The sequence below is a fragment of the Cervus elaphus genome, chromosome 32 (genome assembly GCF_910594005.1).
Source record: "Cervus elaphus chromosome 32, mCerEla1.1, whole genome shotgun sequence".
Lineage (NCBI taxonomy): Eukaryota > Metazoa > Chordata > Mammalia > Artiodactyla > Cervidae > Cervus > Cervus elaphus.
Genome location: NC_057846.1, coordinates 16,852,667 through 16,873,024, shown reverse-complemented (window position 1 = coordinate 16,873,024; position 20,358 = coordinate 16,852,667). Strand labels below are relative to the sequence as shown.

Here is a 20,358-nt window from a genome sequence, read left to right as displayed (position 1 = left end):
GACATGAACCATTCCTAGTACTACTGATTCTGACCAGTTAACCCCACCCTAACTGTAAAACTAGCTTTTCCTATTTAACAGCTTGCAGTCTTCACGTGGCTTGGCCAGTGTTACCATCAATGATTTGAGGTTTGTGGCAATGCTTTTCCAATTAAATAATGTCTGCTTGTTCATTTACTTAGCCAAAATTATAGCTCTAAAAGAAACATCAAATTACACTTTTTGTATGAGATTTTTCCAAGCTTTTGTGTGCCTATAAAGAGCTAACATCCCAAAAAAAAAAAAAAAAAAGCTAATGTCCCTGCACTCTTGTAGCACTTAAAGTGCTTCATGTCTGTACTGATTATTCTGACTTAAAATCACAAATCCTACAGCTCCTTTATATGGTTAATATTTCACCCAGCCTCCCCCAAAGAGACCTAAGGCGTCTTACCAGGGTAAGTGTACACTGAGGAAGGAGAAATCAGCAAACGTTTTGTGGACTACAGGACACTAGTTCTGAACTGACACTTATTTCAGGAGGCCCGAAGTACCATTGTGCTCAGAGCAGGGGCTCGTGCAGGTCAGGAGATCAATACGGTTTTAGCTCAATTCTCGCAGTGGAGCCAGTGGGTCCTTGAACCCACCCAGTGGTGAGTTCCCTGCTCTGGAACGCAGAATGGGAACAGAGTTACTCAGCCACTGGCTGAATCACCACGTCGTGTTTACTAAGTAGTTGGTTGCTTCACCAGGAAGACAGCAATTCTGTAAAGAGAGTTTGCTAATGTTTTCTATTAAGAGCTTTGGAAAGTAGTTGCATTTTTCCTATTATTGACAAAACTACACTTCCTGGTAATCATTTTATAAATGAGACAAAAGCCAAAGCCTGGATATTAACATTAAACTTAGAGATTTTCTGCAGAATCAGAAGAGGCTCATAAATCATCTCCAGATCATTCTGGTTTTTGGATGATATTATTTACTATTTTCTTCCAAGCCTTCAAACACTTGTGAGTTATGTTCTGTTCTTAATAGCCTGATAGCTCTTCAGCTATGTTCTCTTATTAATAGCCCTTTTGTTAAGAGAATTGGGGCAAACAGTACACTTTAAATTAGATTTCTCACCATATGTCAACATGCTGAGGATTTTCCTTCTGACAGTGAGGACAGAAATATGTCATTCTGTTATTCTCCCCTAAGCGACACACAGTTATTTTGCAGCAACACTGACCACAGTTTGGACGCTTGTAAACCTTATAGTATTTAGAGAGAGCAGATCCCACTTTGCAGCACTAAAAGCAAACAAACAAACATTACGTTATATACAAAACAGTGTTGACATATTCTTGAAAGACATTTCTAAAAATGATTTGTTAAAAAGGTACATATGCTTATACATATGTCCTCATGATCTTTCTTTCATTTGAGAAAAAGGTATTGACAAGATTCAGCAACATTTGTCAAATAAGATTTGTGTGAAGTAATTAAGCCATTATTTTATAACTTAGTATTTAAAATTGTTCTTTGCATGGCTTTTTACCTTCTTATCTAAACAGGATACAAAAGTGCTATAATTTAAAATGCCTTTCATGCTTTTAAGGTTTTTATAATTAAACATAATTATGTGGTTATAAGAAAAAGACTGGATTAGCTTTAAATCTGATTATTTTTAGAATATTGAAGCTGCTCACTTTGTTTCAATAGCCAAAAAATTTATTTCTACAGGGTAAAGCTTAATAAGATCATCTTCTTTGCTGACCTGAAAAGGGACAGTTGTTTTTAATCTTACAATTCACTGAAAAAGAAGAAAAATTCAAATGCCATCCTAGCAGCAAACATGTTCCATTTGGCATAAGTTCTATTTCAAAAGACATTGATTATTCTCTGTCACAGTTTTATTCTACTCACACACACGTAAAACTCCTCCAAAGACAATGTTTGGGATTTATATCAGCAGTGTGAAAATTTAAAAGTTCAGAAATACAACAAATAATAGTACAAGCTGAAAATTAAAAAAACAATCCATAATAATTTAAGCCAAGTATTGAAATACACATCTTAATCTGGGCAGAAAATGGGTAGTTACCTGGAATCATCTTTCCCTAAAAGCACAAGTGGGCATATTTAATATTAAAACAGCTACAGATACTTAGGACAAGTATGTAAATCTAAAGACTCATTAACACTTTAGGCCAACTAATGAAGAATCCTACAATACCTGACTTTCTAACAATAGCAAGAATAAACACTTTGAACATATAAAATGGAATGTAGAGAAAAAAGACATATTTATGATAATTTGTTTAAAGATAAAATATGTTTCTCCTTAGTTGCTCAGTCATGTCTGACTCTTTGCAACCCCATGGACTGTAGCCCGCCAGGCTCCTCTGTTCATGGGATTTCCCAGGCATTGGGATTGCCACTGCAAAGCGTTGCCATTTCCTTCTCCAGGGGACCTTCCTGACCCAGGGACTGAATCCATGTCTTCTGCATTGTCAGGCAAATTCTTGACGGGTGAGCTACCAGGGAAGCCCATGCCTATATACACCACTCTCAAAATTTACAGTTTAGCTAGGATCTATTCTCAAAACAGCCTCTGTGTTAAGACAAATATTATCCTATTTTATAGATAAACTAAACCTAAATTAAGTAACCTAAATAATATTAACCACACAAATGGTAAGTGGCAAAATGTGATTGAACCAAAGACTATATTTATCCCAAAGCATTGACTCTCTCTCTAGGCTACCTATCTTTTACTTTTATATGCCCAAAATTAGAACATGAGTCTAAGTAACATGCCAACATACCTGTCTCCCAAATTAGTATAAAGATAATTTAACATAATTATAGTTAGTTTGGACTGACCTTTGACCTAAAATTTTAAGATGTTAATTATGCCCACAACATATCACTTCTCCCCACTGCACCTCTATGCTCTTACCCTTAGATGGCTACATACAGCCTTAACATTTTTGGTGCAATTAAAGGAAAATAAGCAACATTTTGCATAGTTGAAAAATGTTTGCTCTTACCCTGTAAAAAAGAATGCTGAAATCACGTATCATTTTCACAAGGTGATGGATCTGTTCATCTGTTAACTGACAAACCTTAAAATAGAAAAACTACTCAGGACAGTTTCATAATTTGTTCATTACCATAGACAGTAATACCACTTGCCAGTTCTAAGAGTACTATAAAAAGATTTGAAATATATGCATCTCTTCTAAAACTCATATATCAATTTAGTGTTCTTAATAGCATTGACCATTTCAAGGGCAGATAAATAAACACCATTCTTGAACTTATTTACAAAACAGAAATGAACTCACAGACATAGAAAACAAACCAAAGGGGTATAGCAGCAGGGGTGAAAGTGAAAGTGTTAGTCACTCAGTTGTGTCCAACTCTCTGCGATCCCATGGACTGTATCCCACCAGGCTCCTCTGTCCGTGGGATTTCCCAAGCAGGATACTGGAGTGGGTTGCCATTACTTTCTCCAGGGGATCTTCCTGACCCAGGGATCAAATTAGGGTCTCTTGCACTGTAGGCACAAAGGAAGTCACCAGTAGTGGGGTGGGGGAGATAAATTAGGAGTTTAGGATTAACAGATACACACCACTATATGTATAAGAGACAATGAGGTTCTACTGTATAGCACACAGAACTATATTCAGTATCCTATAATAATCTATAATGGAAAAGATGTTAAAAAAGAATATGTACATATATGTGTGTATAACTGGACGTGGTCAAGCAGGAGATGGTAAGAATAAACATCGACATCCTAGGAATCAGCAAACTAAAATAGACAGGAATGGGCGAATTTAATTCAGATGACCATTATATCTACTACTCTGGGCAAGAATCCCATAGAAGAAATGGAGTAACCATCATAATCAACAAAAGAGTCTGAAATACAGTACTTAGGTGCAACCTCAAAAAAATCAGAATGACCTCAGTTCATTTCCAAGGCAAACCATTCAACATCACAGTAATCCAGGTCTATGCCCCAACCACAGACGCCAAAGAAGCTGAAGTTGATCACTGTTATGAAGATATAGAAGACCTCCTAGAACTAAAACCTAAGAAAGATGTTTCATTCATCATCAGGGATTGGAATCCAAAAGTAGGAAGTCAAGATATACCTAGAGTAACAGGCAAATTTGGCCTTGGAAAACAAAATGGAACAGGGCAAAGGCTAACTGAATTCCGCCAAGAGAATGCACTAGTCATAGCAGATACCTTTTTTAACAACACAAGAGACAACTTTACACATGGACATCACCAAATGGTCAATACCAAAATCAGATTGATTACATTCTTTGCAGTCGAAGATGCAGAAACTGTATACAGTCAGCAAAAACACGACCTGGAGTTGACTGTGGCTCAGATAATCAGCTTCTCATAGCAAAATTCAGGCTTAAACTAAAGAAAACCATGAAAAACAGTAGGTCAGCCAGGTATGACTTAAATCAAATCCCATATGCATTCACGATAGAGGTAGCAAATAGATTTAAGGGACTAGATCTAGAAGAACTATGGACACAGTTCTGTAATATTGTACAGGAGACAGCAAACAAAACCATCCCAAAGAAAACGGAAAGCAAGAAGGAGACTACAAATAGCAGAAGAACAAAGAGATGTGAAAAGCAAGGGAGAGAGGGACAGGTACATTCAATTAAATGCAGAGTTTCAAAGAATAGCTAGAAGAGACAAGAAGGGCTTCTTCAAGGCAAAAGAAAACAACAAAAGGGGAAAGACTAGAGATCTCTTTAGGAAAACTGGAAACATCAAAGGAACATTCCACCCAAAGATGGGCACAATAAAGGAAAAAATGGTAAAGACCTAGTAGATGCTGAAGAGATCAAGAAGAGATGGAAAGACTACATGGAAGATCTGTATGAAAAAGATCTTAATGAACCAGATTACTGTGATGATGTGGTTAGTCACCCAAAGTCAGATGTTCTAGAGTGCGAAATCAAGTGGGCCTTAAGAAGCACTGATGCAATAAAGCTACTAAATGCAATGAAATTCCAGCAAAACTATTCAAATCCCTAGAGGAGGATGCTATCAAGGTTTTGCATTCATTATGTCAGCAAATCTGGAAGACCCAGCAATGGCCACAGGACTGGAAAAGGTCAATCCTCATCCCAATTCCTAAGAAGGGTAGTAACAAAGAATATGCCAGCCATTGGACAGTTGCACTCATCTCCCATGATAGTAAGGTCATGCTTAAAATCTTGCATGCTGGGCTTCAGCATTATGTGAACCAAGAGCTTCCAGATGTCCAAGCTGGGTTTAGAAAAGGAAGAGGAACTAGAGACCAAATTGCCAACATATGCTGGATTATAGAGAAAGCAAGGGAATATCAGAAAAACATCTATCTAAAAAAAAAAAAAAGAAAGAAAAACATCTATCTTTGTATCATTGACTATGCTAAAGCCTTTGACCGTGTAGATCATGACAAACCATGGAAAGCTCTTAAACAGATGGTGATAGCAGACCATTTTACTTGCTTCCTGAGAAACCTGTATGCAGGTCAAGAAGCAACGGTTAGAATCTGTATGGAACAACTGATTGGTTCAAGATTGAGAAAGGGCTACGACAGGGCTGTCTGCTGTCACCTGCTTGTTTAATCTGTATGCTGAGCACATCAAGAGACATGCCAGGCTGGACAAGTTACAAGCTGGAATCATGATAGGCAGGAGAAACATCAACAACCTCACATGTGCAGATGACACCACTCTAATGGTAGAAAGCAAAGAGGAACTAAAGAGCCTCTTGATGAGGGTGAAGGAGGAAAGTGAAAGAGCTGGCTTAAGACTAAATACTAAAAAAACTAAGATCATGGCATCCAGCCCCATTACTGCATGCAAATAGAAAGGGAAAAGGTGGAAGTAGTGGCAAATTTCCTTTTCTTAGGCTCCAAAATCACTGTGAACAGTGACTGCAGCCATGAAATCAGAAGATGACTGCTTCTTGGCAGGAAAGTGATGATAAAACTAGACAGTATATTGAAAAGCAGAGCCATTACTCTGCCAACAAAGGTCCACATAGTCAAGGCCATGGTCTTCCCAGTGGTCACGTACTGTTGTGAAATCTGGACCATAAAGAAAGCAGAATGCCAAAGAATTGATGCCTTCGAACTGTGGTGTTGGAGAAGACTCCTGAAAGTCCCTTGGACAGCAAGGAAATCACACCAGTCAATACTAAAGGAAATCAACCCTGGATATTCACTGGAAGGACTAATGCTGAAGCTGAAGCTTCAGTATTTTGGTTATCTGATGTGAACTGATGACTCATTGGAAAAATCCCTGATGCTAGGAAAGACTGAGGGTAGAAGGAGAAGAGGGTGTCAGAGGATGAGATGGCTGAATGGCATCACTGATGCAATGGATATGAACTTGGGCAAACTCCAGGAGGTGGTGAGGGACAGGGAGATCTGGTATGCTGCAGTCCACAGGGTCGTAGAGAGTCAGACACGACTGGGCGACTGAATAACAACATAACTGAGTCACTTTGCTGTACACATGAGACTAACATAACATTGTAAATTAATTATACCTCAACTTTAGAAAAGGTGAAAATTATAAGAAAAAGAAAAAATACCATTCTCATTTATAAACTTTAATCCTAAATTCAAGTATTTATTGAATATCTTCTCTGTACTGGACATCTTCAAAGCCCCAATATTGCCTGTCACAGCCACCTTGACAAGTTTTGTGGGAGATAAAGAGGAAAAGAAAAACAAAAAAAGATCACAAAGAAAGAGGGGAGGGAAAAACAGGCACAAGAGTAGATGACCACCAAGGTCACTGTCAAGTTTTAAAAAGATATGAATTTATAGACACGCATTAATACTAAAGTACTGGTTAATACATGGAAGAACTCAGAAACAGACTTTACTGAAGATTTTTTTTTGTGCACAGCCTAATATAAATCTCCGGGTTCCCCTTGTAGAATTAGTTATCATTTGGCACATGTAGTTTCAACAGCAATTTTAGAACAAATTCTTCCTGATGATTCACTTTTGTGTAATGAATACATTTTTATGCAATGGAAATAAATTTATCAGTGCCTAAAATCTAAAACTGTTTAATCAACAAAATCCTTCTAAAAGTAAATATCATCTATTTTTTCACTTATTTAAAGTTTAAAACATATGATTTTTACTTCTCAAACTCACTTATTTTTTACCACATCTTACGTACTATGTTCAGTTATCTCTTAAAATGCTAAACTATACTTTTTCAATCATTGTACATATGCTTTTAGGGGGCTAATAGCTTACCATTAATTTTTAACCTGCAGGCATTATGGGCAAATGATCTCCTACTAGATGAATGGCTGGCTGGATACAGTGATAAAAAGTAAAAAAAAAAAAAAAAAGTAAATTGCCAGTTTATCAAAGGTAATAACAATGCTCTGGGTAACAACACTCAGTTCTTTTTTCAAAAATATTTTCCATAGACGTTGAGGTGATTTTAAAAAGCTCATAAATTTATTCCTGTTATAATTCTGTTTTGTTATTCTGTATTACAGAAATTTGACTAGCTTGTTCCAAGGGTCAAAAAACAAACTGAATCTATAACAATTATTAACTAGTTTCTTGGAAAACTTATTTCCTACTGATTTGGATTGCATAAAACCTAACTGGGAAGAAATCACATAAAATAAATAGTTATCTTTGGAAATATGTAAAAGATGGTTTAGTTAATAGACAATACTTGGGTCTGGATAAAAGCCCTAACGTAACTTTCTTCCCTGGAAACTAAAATGTATGTATCCTTCCACCTGGATTTGAGTTCTAACCTCTCTGACCTTCTTACAACTTGGCCCTATTAATCATCATTTTCTTTTTTAACCTCTCCCTCTCTGCCAGTTTCCACCTCCCACCCCCCAACATATAAATAAGTTCACATCACTTCAGTTGAAGAACAAGGAAAAAATCACTTAAAGACCCAGTTCTTATGCCAACATCTCCCTCTGGCAGTCGAATATTTTCCTTTTGCTCCAATCTAAGCTACCTTAACAATTACTCTAAAATTTGCTTCCATTTCCTCACCAATCACTTATTCTTAGTCTTTGCGTCCTGACTTCCAGTCTTACCATTCCATCAAACCAGCATTTTCTAATGTCACAAATAGTATCCTGAGTGAGTGCAGAGTATGAATTTAATATGCCAGATATTAAGAGAAACTGGTGAGCTCAGTTCCTTCATACATTCACCAGATATTTCTTTAATGCCTTCCATGTGCCAAACACTGTATCTAGATGCTCAGATATATCATTGAACCAAACAGACACTTTCCTCCTAAGAGACTGTATTCTAGCAGAGAAGAGATCTTACATACTATATGTGTAACAAGTAAACATCAGGCTGTATTTGAAAGTGATCAGTGGTATGGAGAAACAAAAAAGCAGAGCAAGTTACAGAAGCCTGGGGGGATGGAGTGGGCACGCCCAGCTCCAAGGAGTGGCCAGGGTCGGCCTCACAGAGAAGCTGACATGGGCAAAGGCCCCCTGAAGTCTGCTGGGGAGACTGTGCTACTGCCATTCTCTCCAAACATGTCAGGCCAAACTTAAGTGTTCCTCGTTGAGCGCTTCACAATATTTAAAAATACAGAAGTCATTTAAAAAATATTTAAAACTTACTTTGACAGAGGGATGGAGACCACTGTCAAAGAGAGCTTCATTTTTGATGATGTTTCCCACCCCAGGCAACACTTTCTGATCCATTAACACGTCACATAGCATCCGTCCTTTCTGTTTTTTCACTTCACTTTCTGCTCTGGAGAAACTAAATCTAGGTGAACATACATCTAATTCTTCCATCACTCTTATTCTCTGTTGGCTTTCTGTTGAGTTTCTAAAGAAAGGAATAGACAACACATTAATCATGTGCCTGGTTACAATCCACAGAGTGTCATTTTAAATGAGCTTTGATATAAACCCTTTACATTAACCAGCATATAAAAGTTATATAGCCAAACAATGAAGATCCTATCAAACTATGTTATTTGAAGACTCTTTTAAATAATTTTTTTTATCAATTATAAACCACTTTTTAAAACTTTGTGTTTATTTTTTCATTTCCACATGTGACATCCCACATCCAGCTGCAGAGCCAACTTTGCAGTTTTGCAGCAGAAGCATTTTCTAACTTAATTTGTTACCTGATTTCTACTGATGAGTCAAAGAAACAAATCAGATCTTTGGTGAGCTGTACTTCAAAAACAGGAGAAACTCCATTCTTATTTTTAGACGCAAGTGGATTAATCACAAGCGAGCCTTTCATTCCAAAATGAATCCTGGAATAAAATCAAACCCATCTTTGAGCAGCAGAAAGTATATTGTGCATTAAATTTTTGTTTCTTCATTTATTGGAATATAAGTAAACAAATACCAGTCACAATAAACACTCAAGGGCACAAAATAATAGCTAATATCACTTTTTTTTTTTTTTTTTGGTTAATGGCTTTGTATCCTTATAAAACAAGATATGGCAATCATTTTTCCAACCCACAAATAAAATAAGTTCCTAGAGAAATAATAAGGCCCTGACAATAATCCCAACAAAACATCCCCCTGTTCTCTTCTCTTGTCAGATGAAGCATCTTTTATTCACACAACAGTCTACTGTCTTCTCAGCCTTTTCTCAGATTCAAAGGCTTGGGGTGAGATAAGGCTAAATTTAAATTGCCTATAGTAGGTGTTTTTATGAATTCTACAAAGCCACGAACACTCACATTTCTTAGTTCTAGCCACAGTGGATTGGAAATGTACCCATTGCAAAATGAGATCTATAGCTTAAGACACTTTTTCTTTTTTACCCCCTTCCCCTGCTTTGAGATAACACAATGAAAATTTTTTACAAAATCTTTCAGATCAAAAGAAAAGAGAACAAGTCAAAATACCATTGTCTTCAATTCTTTTAGTTTCCTTTTACCTTCATATGTATTGGGAAGAGGGGATTTATAAATATTTACAGTTAACTTGAAAGCCACAGTGCAGTGATGAAAAATTCATAGCCTTTCAGTTTTTATAGGATTGATTAGCATGTCCAGTTAAAAAATAAAGAAAAAAAGTGGTTCTATGAGACTTCTGATGATGAAGATCAGAAATGATTCTCAAGATGAAATATTGTGTTCTGCCTTTCAAATCCTTCTCCTTATAGCTTTGTTGAGTTAATAAATATGGCTTTTTTGGGCAGCAAATGTTACTGCTCTATGCTTCTAATTCCAAAGCACCATGTTACAGTATTGTACAAGGTTAACCAGTCTAACTTTAAAAATGTGGATTTTAAACTCTGTGTGCCCTACTATCAATCATATATGCATTTTACATGCCCCATAGTTCTTGACAGGAAAAATGTGTGCCTGTAAGTACTCTATAATTTAGCTTATGGAGGTTCAACCACAGTGAAAGGTGTACAACTGTCATGCCCAGAAGCCATCATACCTAAAATCTTTTCAGCTGCATAGCTCATAAAGTGGATTCTAAATCATTTTCTATAATGAAACTGCATCCACATATAAAATCTCAAAGGTTAAGACCCAGTTCAAAGGCAGGAATAGTCCCAGTAAGAACCCTGGATCAAATACACATACGTATACCTTTTTTTGGTCTTACGAATCTATTTAGGGAGAAATGTGCACAAAAATAACTTCTTATAATTAACAAATTTTAGTTAACTTTTATGAAATAGCAAAATGTTGTGATAACCACGCTGCAACAAAACAACAAATTTTGTGTTTATTGTTACATACCTTTTGTCTAAAACTAAGAGAAACATAACAGTATCATGAAAATTTTCAAGGCACAGTAAATACCTGTATTGTTACTATAATTGTCATACTGATGTCTTATAAACTGGGACATACACCCTTATGGTATTTGCATTCAAGAGTCAGATTTGTTTTCAAGATTCCTCATTGTTATCAATCCAGTTTAGGAAAATGTTATTAGATCCTTATTTCTTGACAACTCAAGTTCCCTCCACCACAGTCCAACTGGTTTCTTGAGCTCATTCACTGTGCATAACATGACTGCCTCCCCACGGTGGGCTCCAGGCCCCACCAGGGGCAGTCTCTGTCTCTTCCTCTGATCCCAGTTTAGACACAGCTAATTCAGGAACGGACACCTGAGTCAAGCTTGATTCATCCGAGTTCTCCTGACAAACTTATTTGGGACAGAGAGAGATCAGTTTCTTGTTAGGACTGGGAGACCTGGGAGCTGGGAGCTGTCTATGATATTACCGACAAGGCACCAGGCACCAGAAAAGCCAAAGGAGGCCTGTCTGCAGAGACACAGACTGTAGAGGATTTCAGAGGAACAGAATCACAGAATGCAGAGTCCTCATAGCATGTAGTCTTTGCTTCCAGTTCTACCTGAAGGCTGACTCCATTATCTTCAGGTATTAAAAGACACTCATGTTCTTATAACAAATAATTATTAAAATTGTTTAAGTTGAGCTTCCGAAACTTACAAAATTTTAATATGACAATTGTGTCCAAACTAAAAGTTGAAGTGATGGTAAGAAAATTGTATATTTTCTCCAATTACACATATAAACATTATGGTAACTAAAGTAGAAAATAAGTTACTACTTCAAAACCTTATTTTTCATGAATTAAGAACTTGCAGATGTACAAGCTGGATTTAGAAAAGGCAGAAGAGCTAGAGATCAAATTGCCAACATTCATTGGATCACAGAAAAAGAAAGATGATTTCAGAAAAACATCTACTTCTGCTTCACTGACTAGGCTAAAACCTCTGACTGTGTGGATCACAACAAACTATGGAGAACTCTTAAAGAGATAATAATACCAGACCACCTGATCTGTCTCCTAAGAAACCTGTATGCAGGTCAAGATGCAACAGTTAGAACCAGACATGAATCAATGGACTGGTTCAAAATGGGGAAAGGGGTACATCAAGGCTGTATATTGTCATCCTGCTTATTTAACTTACATTCAGAACACATCATGTGAAATGCCGGGCTGTGACTCACAAGATGGAATTAAGATTGCTGGGAGAAATATCAACAACTTCAGATGTGCAGATGATACCACCCTAAAGGCAGAAAGTGAAGAGGGACTGAGAGGCTCCTGCTGAAGGTTAAAGAGGAGAGTGAAAAGGCTGACTTAAAACTCAACAATCAAAAAGCTAAGATCATGGAATCTGGTTCTATCACTTCATGGCAAATACAAGGGGGAATAATGAAGACAGTGGAAAATTTTATTTTTCGGGGCTCTTAAATCACTGTAGACAGTGATTGCACCATGAAATCAAAAGATGCTTGCTCCTTGGAAGAAAAGCTATGACAAACCTATGCAGCATAATAAAAAGCAGAGACATCACTTTGCCAACAAAGGCCCGTATAGTCAGAGCTATGGTTTTTCCAGCAATTATGTATGAACGTGAGAGTTGGGCCATAAAGAGGCTGAGCACCGAAGAATTAATGCTCTCGAATTGCAGTGCTGGAGGAGACTCTTGAGAGTCCCTTGGACTGCAAGGAGATCAAACCAGTCAATCCCAAAAGAAATCAACCCTGAATATTCACTGGAAGGACTAATGCTGAAGGTGAAGCTCCAATACTTTGGCCACCTGTTGTGAAGAGCTGACTCACTGGAAAAGACCTTGATGCTGGGGAATACTGAGGACAGGAGGAGAAGGGGATAATAGAGGATGAGCTGGTTCGATGGCATCACCAACTCAATACACATGAGTTTGAGAAAACTCTGGGAGATAGTGAAGGACAGGGAAGCTTGGCTTGCTGTAAGTCCATGGGATCGCAGAGCCAGACACAACTTGACAACTGAACAGCAACCTATAGATATTTTAATGATCAGGTTTCTTAGATTGCAAGTGACAGAGACTCAACTCAAAAAGTTTAGGCATTAATGGATATTTTGTAACTCATGGCTCTTAGGAAGGCTGAAGAATCAAAGTGCAGAAGAGCCAGGAATATAGCTGGATCTCAGGGACAGAGGGAATAAGGGATGAAGATACCTTGGGAACTCTCTCTGTTTTATGGAGACTGGCTGTATTTTCCATCATCTTGTCTTTCTGGACAAGGTAGTGGCTACATACAAGTACTAAGACATCGCATCCCAGATTCCCTCCATCACAGAGAGGCTAACTCTCCCCAACTCCAGGTGAGAATGTTCACAAAAGAACTCAGACTGACCCAATAGAGTATGTTAGGAAAGAAATGCTAAATTCAACTTGAACTCTCCAGTTACTGTGAACAGATAACCAGTTTCCAGAAGAAATGCTGTCCCTAAAAGTTAAGAGGGCAGACTGGACAAACAGTATGTATTTACTACTCTAAAGTGTAAAACTTGGGATCCTTATCACACTCCAGCTTTTCCTAACATGTCATGCGACAGATTACAAAGCTACGTTTAAGCTGTAAAACCCTCTTACATGTATGTAGCCTATCGTGGATTCCTTAAAGCTTTTCCAGCAAGCTAAAAAAACTGTCACATTATCTTTTGCATTTCTCCAATAAATTACTAAATTACAAAACTGATAATGCATAATGCTTCACTAAAATGGCAAAACCTCCAAAATATTTCAGATACAGCTTTTGGTCTCTGAGTATGTATGTAACTGCAAATAATTAGTCATATAAACCACAAGTTAGAAGTAGCTATTTTTTTTTGGAAAAGATGCTCATTTAAAAATATATTTAGATATAGGTTAATCCACAATATAACCTGTGTCATTTTGATTGAAAATAGCAGCTTGAAGGGTGGGTGTGTCTGAGTGAATAGAGTTAAGATATATACATACATAGCATTGGCAATACATGCACCCACAGTTAGTAGATATTCTATTCAGTAGTGGGATTGTGAAAGCATACACTTATTCTTATTTGTTCATTATGCTTAGTTTGCCCTAATGAGTATTTGATATATATTTAACAAAAAGTTAAATGTGACTTTTTTTGTTACATATTAAAAGCTTCTGAAAAGTGTTTAGAAACAGTATAGGTATTAATCACACATAACACCACAACTGTGCTCCTAAAATAAATGTATGTTAAATCATTTTTATTATTTTCTGGTACTGTTCCAAGTGCTTGAGCACTTAGATACATTTTTTAGCAACAGAAATAGTCCGTATCTAGTTTGTACCTTTCTGAAGCTTGGATCTTACATGGCAGGTTCTCCTCCAGAGGGCTAGGCCTGTATTTCACTTTGATAACAAATGAATCCCAGGAAGACTCACAGCCTGACCTATAAGATGCACCAAAATCCAAGGGCAGCTTTAATTGTGAGATGCTGCCTATGGAGAGAATACTGTAAGTGATCATTAAGCATGTTTCTGGCTATGGGTTTTCAAAAGAGCAGACCAGCCTGGTGAGGAGAAAACAGGTCAGAAATGAAGACAACGTTCCTGTCTCACACTCACAGACCCGCAGCCCCACACAGGATCCCATTTCTCTGACACAGTCATCTATCCTCCTGAGCAGCTTAGGTCAGGAGAGCATTTCTGTAACTTGTGTTAAACTCTGAAAGGGAATACAGTTGATTTTAGGTTGCTCACTTCATATTCAAACAGCTGATCTGCCAATGACCTTGAATTGCTACATCAAATAGTATCTGAGGTTGCAGAAACTGGAAAGAAACAAGGACCACGCTGCTCCTCATCCGTACGCTGAGGCGCACCCCTGCCAGGGATGGTCCCATGTCGTTGAGCTTGACAAAACAGCTGTGCTTGCTGAGAACTTCAGCGAACACCTACAGATAGCCTTTCACTGGGAAATGATTCCCCTTATCAGTCTGGTGGAGAAGACAGGATGAAAACCTCCCTCTCATTCTACAGAAATAAATCTGCACCTCACACCAGAGAATCAATAACATATGAATGTTTTCAACTATCTCACATGGATCCCATTGCGTCCTTCTCTGTTCAAAGCAAAGGATTTTCAGTCACATCAATCAATCTACTACCACAACAATGCAGCCTGCTCCTACATGAACTAGGAGGTTATGTGATGTTATCAATTCCAGACTAAGAAAAACCATGAAGGGACAGCGCTCTCCAAGGACAGCAGCTGCTGACAATGAGAGAACACGTGAAAGGAAAAGCAACTAGGTAAACTCTGAAGTACTCGAAACAAGCAAAAGATGAGATACAATAAATAACAATCACGTAGTCATATTATCTATGACCACTAGTCATCTTCACGGGGTCCAACAGCAGAACTTTTTTTTTTTTTTTTACTTAACCTTTTATTTTTTTATTTTATTTTATTTTTTTATTTTTTCATTTATTTTTATTAGTTGGAGGCCAACCATTTCACAACATTGCAGTGGGTTTTGTCATACATTGACATGAATCAGCCATGGAGTTACATGTATTTCCCACCCCGATCCCCCCTCCCACCTCCCTCTCCACCGGATTCCTCTGAGTCTTCCCAGTGCGGTGAAAACTGTTTAAAATCTAAAAGAAAAACTTAAAACGGTTTAAAGTTTACAGTCTGCGATAGCTTAGGCTAAACTCCAAGAAGACAAAATTGACAGACATTTTACTCCATAGGACTTTTCATATTTTTTGCAAAAATCAGATTGATGACTACATACATTTCAACACCTTTACCACTAAGTCAATCTGTAAGTTAGCAACTAATTTCCATAAGCACTGTAAAACAGCAGAGAGCCTGTTACTTCTGTGGAAAGTTTTTGAAACGTACAGGTCAGTTTCCATTTCTGTACAAGCCTTTGGAGAAAGAAGAGAGAAAAATATACAAATCTGGAGAGACATTCCAATCAAACTAGGAGGTGTCATAAAGAAAATGATGGCACTAATGCAATAAACATTTGGTAAAAACAAGAGTGGAAGAGGGCACCACAGAGCTTCTGGAGATGAGCGAAACAGAGAGGCCTTGTTCTAACAACCTTTGGGAGACCTTGCCTGACTGTTTTTTTTTTTTTTAAATAAATAAATTGACTAGCTCTCCAAGTAATGATGACATCACACTTTATTCTTCTACTCGATGTTTTCCATGATAATTTCAAAAATTTCAATTTCTTGTAGTAGAGCTCTCTTAAAAATGGAGTACTTTCTCCATGATTAAATGTGACAAGCGGCAAACTGCAAGAAAAGCCTTATGCAGATCTTTAAAGACAGAGAGGTCAGATGTATTGTACAGGTTTATCTTACCGTAAAGCTTTTGGCCCAAAGTACATGAAGAGCTCCTTCCCCAAAGTTTCCACACCACTGTAAACATGTCCATTAAACAGTCTCAAGAAATCCTGACTGGAATTTTTATTATTATTCAGTGCAGCAGCCTAGGGGAAAATACACACGTGTAAACACACAAACTTGAAATAAAAATCATAATTTAAATTTTAACATTTTTATATTACTCTATGCTCAGGTGCATCCCAATGAGAAGAATCATCTCAAATAAGTTGAGTAATGTAAATAGCTGTTTACATACATTTTGTTAAATTACTAGGCAGTTATTTAAAAAGAGAGAGGCCTAAAGAAAAAAAAAAAAAGTGGGGAAAAAAAGTCATTGGCACAGAGTCAAAATGAATTTCTCCCAGGACTATACTGCTCTGTGCATGAAAAAAAGAAAGCACAGGAAATGACATGAATGTTTTAAAGTTAAAAACTAGGGCACAGAGTCTTCCATTTCCAAAGTACAGTCAAGGTCCTTGGAAGAGCATTCAGATAAAAACATCTAAACGTGGTAAAGAATAAACTAGGTAAAGAATATAGGCAAATAATATATTTTGGTAAAAAAATAAATTTTGACCTGTGATGATGAACTCATAAACCAGTAAGGAAGGAAAAGAGGGCAAAAGCCAAGTAAAAGTGAGAGAGAACCCCAAAGGTAAGGAGCCAGATTTTATCAGAAAGGCATTTACTGGACATTAAGACATGAGACCTCCGGTTTTCATGGCTCTGTGGGACATAGAGGGTCACAGGCAGACGAGGAGTCCCCCTGGGGAGGGGACTCTGGCCGCAGGGCTGCTCCTCTCCTGCTCCCCAAGTGTAATGTTCAGAATAAAGGAAAAAGAAACCCAGTACACCTTCCCCCATCAGCATGGAAAACCAAACAACATATTGGTAGAATTACAACATATATACTGAACATTATAAAAAAGACCAAGGTAATTACAGACGTAAAATATCAGGACTCCTGTGGGTGAAGGGAAGGAATGCATTGAGTTTACATATACCTGAGAAGCCATGCCAACTAACCATTTTCTTTTTCAAAGAAATAAATTGACTAGCCTTTGAAGTAAAAATCATAATGACAGAGAAAATGATGACAGAGATAAACCTTTTTTCTGAAGCTGAGCATTATGCATGCTGTGATTATAAAATTATAAAACAGTTTAGTTACTGTCTATGAGCAAAAGGAGACAGTATGCCACTAGAGAAGAGTGGAGAAATAACTCCAGAAACAATGAAGAGATAGAGCCAAAGCGGTAACAACACCCAGTTGTGGATGTGATTGGTGATGGAAGTAAAGCCTGATGCTGTAAAGAACAATACTGCATAGGAACCTAGAATGTTAGCTCCATGAATCAAGGTAAATGGAAGTGATCAAATAGAAGATGGCAAGCATAAACCTGGACATTTTAGGAATCAGTTACCTAAAACGGAATTGAATGGGTGAATTTAATTCAGATGACCAGTATATCTACTATGGTAGGCAAGAATCCCTCAGAAGAAACAGTAGCCCCCATAGTCAACAAAAGAATCCAAAATGCAGTACTTGAGTGCAATCTCAAAAAACAACAAAACGATCTGCTTGTTTTCCAAGGCAAACCATTCAATAACACAGTAATCCAAGTCTATACCCCAACCAGTAATGCTGAAGAAGCTGAAGTTGAACGGTTCTATGCTGATTGACAAAACCTTCTAGAACTAACACCAAAAAAAGATGCCCTTTTCATTATAGGGGACTGGAATGCAAAAGTAAAACGTTAAGAGATACCTGGAGTAACAGGCAAATTTGGCCTTGGAGTACAAAATGAAGCAGGGCAAAGGCTAATAGAGTTTTGCCAAGAGAACTCAATGGTCATAGCAAACACCCTCTTCCAACAAAACAAGAGACAGCTCTACACATGGACATCACCAGATGGTCAATACCAAAATCAGACTGAGTATATGCTTTGCAGCCAAAGATGGAGAAGCTCTATACAGTCAGTAAAAATAAGACTGAGAGCTGACTGTGGCTCAGTTCATGAACTCCTTATTGGCAAATTCAGACTTAAATTGAAGAAAGTAGGGGAAACCACTAGACCATTCAGATATGACCTAAATCAAAACCCTTACGATTATACAGTGCAAGTGACAAATAGATTCAAGAGATTAGATCTGATAGAGTGCCTAAAAAACTATGGACAGAGGTTCATGACATTGCAGGGCAGGGATCAAGACCATACCCAAGAAAAAGAAATGAAAAAAGGCAAAATGGTTGACTGAGGAGGCCTTACACATATCTGAAAAAAGAAGAGAAGCTAAAGGCAAAGGAGCAAAGGAAAGAAACACCCATCTGAATGCAGAGTTCCAAAGAATAGCAAGGAGAGATAAGAAAGCCTTGTATGTGATCAATGCAAAGAAACAGAGGAAAACAATAGAATGGGAAAGACTAGAGATCTTTTCAAGAAAATTAGAGACACCAAGGGAACACTTGATGCAAAGATGGGCACAATAAAGGACAGAAACAGTATGGACCTAACAGAAGCAGAAGATATTAAGCAAAGGTAGCAAGAATACACAGAAGAACTATACAAGAAAGATCTTAATGACCTATATAACCACAATGGTGTGATCACTCACCTAGAGCCAGACATCCTGGAGTCTCACATCAAGTGGCCCTTAGGAAGCATCACTATAAACAAAGCTAGCGGAGGTGATGGAATTCCAGCTGAGCTATTTCAAGTCCTAAAAGATGATGTTGTTAAAATGCTGCACTCAATATGCCTGCAAATTTGGAAAACTCAGCAGTGGCCACAGGACTGGAAAAGGTCAGTTTTCATTCCAGTCCCAAAGAAAGGCAATGCCAAAGAATGCTCAAGCTACCCCACAATTGCACTCATCTCACACGCTAACAAAGTAATGCTCAAAATTCTCCATGCCAGGCTTCAGCAATACGTGAACCGTGAACTTCCAGATGTTCAAACTTCCTTAGAAAAGGAAGAAAAACCAGAGATTAAATTGCCTGCTAACATCCTTTGGATCACAGAGAAAGCAAGAGAGTTCCAGAAAAACATATACTTCTGCTTCATTGACTATGCCAAAGCCTCTGACTGTGTGGATCACGAGAAACTGTGGAACTTCTTAAAGAAATGGGAATACCAGACCACTTTACCTGCCTCCTGAGAAATCTGTAATAGGTCAAGAAACAACAGTTAGATTGGGACACGGAACAATGGACTGGTTCCAAATTGGGAAAGGAGTACGTCAAAGCTGTATATTGTCACCCTGCTTATTTAACTTCCATGGAGAGTACATCATGCAAAATGCTGGGCTGGATGAAGTACAAGCTGGAATCAAGACTGCAGGAGAAATATCAATACCCTCAGATATGCAGATGATACCACTCTAGTGGCAGAAAGCAACTGAAGAGCCTCTTGATGAAAGTCAAAAAGGAGAGTGAAAAAGCTAGCTTAAAACTCAATATTCAAAAAACAAAGATCATGGCATCAGGTTTCATCACTTCATGGCAAATATATGGGCAAACAGTGGAAACAGTTACAGACTTTATTATCTTGGGCTCCAAAATCACTGCAGATGGTAACTGCAGCAATGAAATTAAAAGATGCCTGCTCCTTGGAAGAAAAGTTATGAGCAACCTAGACAGCATATTAAAAAGCAGAGACATTACTTTGCAACAAAGGTCATCTAGTCAAACCTATGGTTTTTCCAGTAGTCATGTATGGATGTGAGAGCTGGACCAAAAAGAAAGCTGAGCACTGAAGAATTGGCGCTTTTAAACTGTGGTGTTTGAGAAGACTCTTGAGAATCCCCTGGACTGCAAGGAGATCCAACCAGTCCATCCTAAAGGAAATCAGTCCTAAATATTCATTGGAAGGACTGATGCCGAAGCTGAAACTCCAATACTTTGACCACCTGATGGGAAGAACTGACTCATGTGAAAAGACCCTGATGCTGGGAAAGATTGAAGGCAGGAGGAGAAGGGGACTACAGGATGAGATGGTTGGATGGCATCACCAACTCAGTGGTCATGAGTCTGAACAAGCTCCAGGAGTTGGTGATGGACCAGGAGGCCTGGGGTGCTGCCTTCCATGGGATCGCAAAGAGCTGGATGAACTCTAGCACCAGTCAGCGGTTATCAAGCACTGGCACAGCAAGCCTGAGTACTCAGTGAGGGAAAAC

The 20,358-nt window shown here is 38.0% G+C and overlaps 1 protein-coding gene across 1 annotated transcript in view; it reads right to left on the bottom strand.

Moving 5' to 3' along the window:
- Positions 1-20,358, bottom strand: part of NEIL3 (nei like DNA glycosylase 3) — a 43,583-nt gene that overhangs the window by 13,413 nt on the left and 9,812 nt on the right. Inside the window, exons 2-6 of the mRNA XM_043893855.1 lie at positions 16,159-16,286; positions 9,159-9,293; positions 8,638-8,851; positions 3,015-3,089; positions 1,105-1,271 (exon numbers count right to left, since the gene is read on the bottom strand). Coding sequence (XP_043749790.1) covers positions 1,105-1,271; positions 3,015-3,089; positions 8,638-8,851; positions 9,159-9,293; positions 16,159-16,286 — 719 coding nt within the window. The remainder of the gene's footprint in view (positions 1-1,104; positions 1,272-3,014; positions 3,090-8,637; positions 8,852-9,158; positions 9,294-16,158; positions 16,287-20,358) is intronic.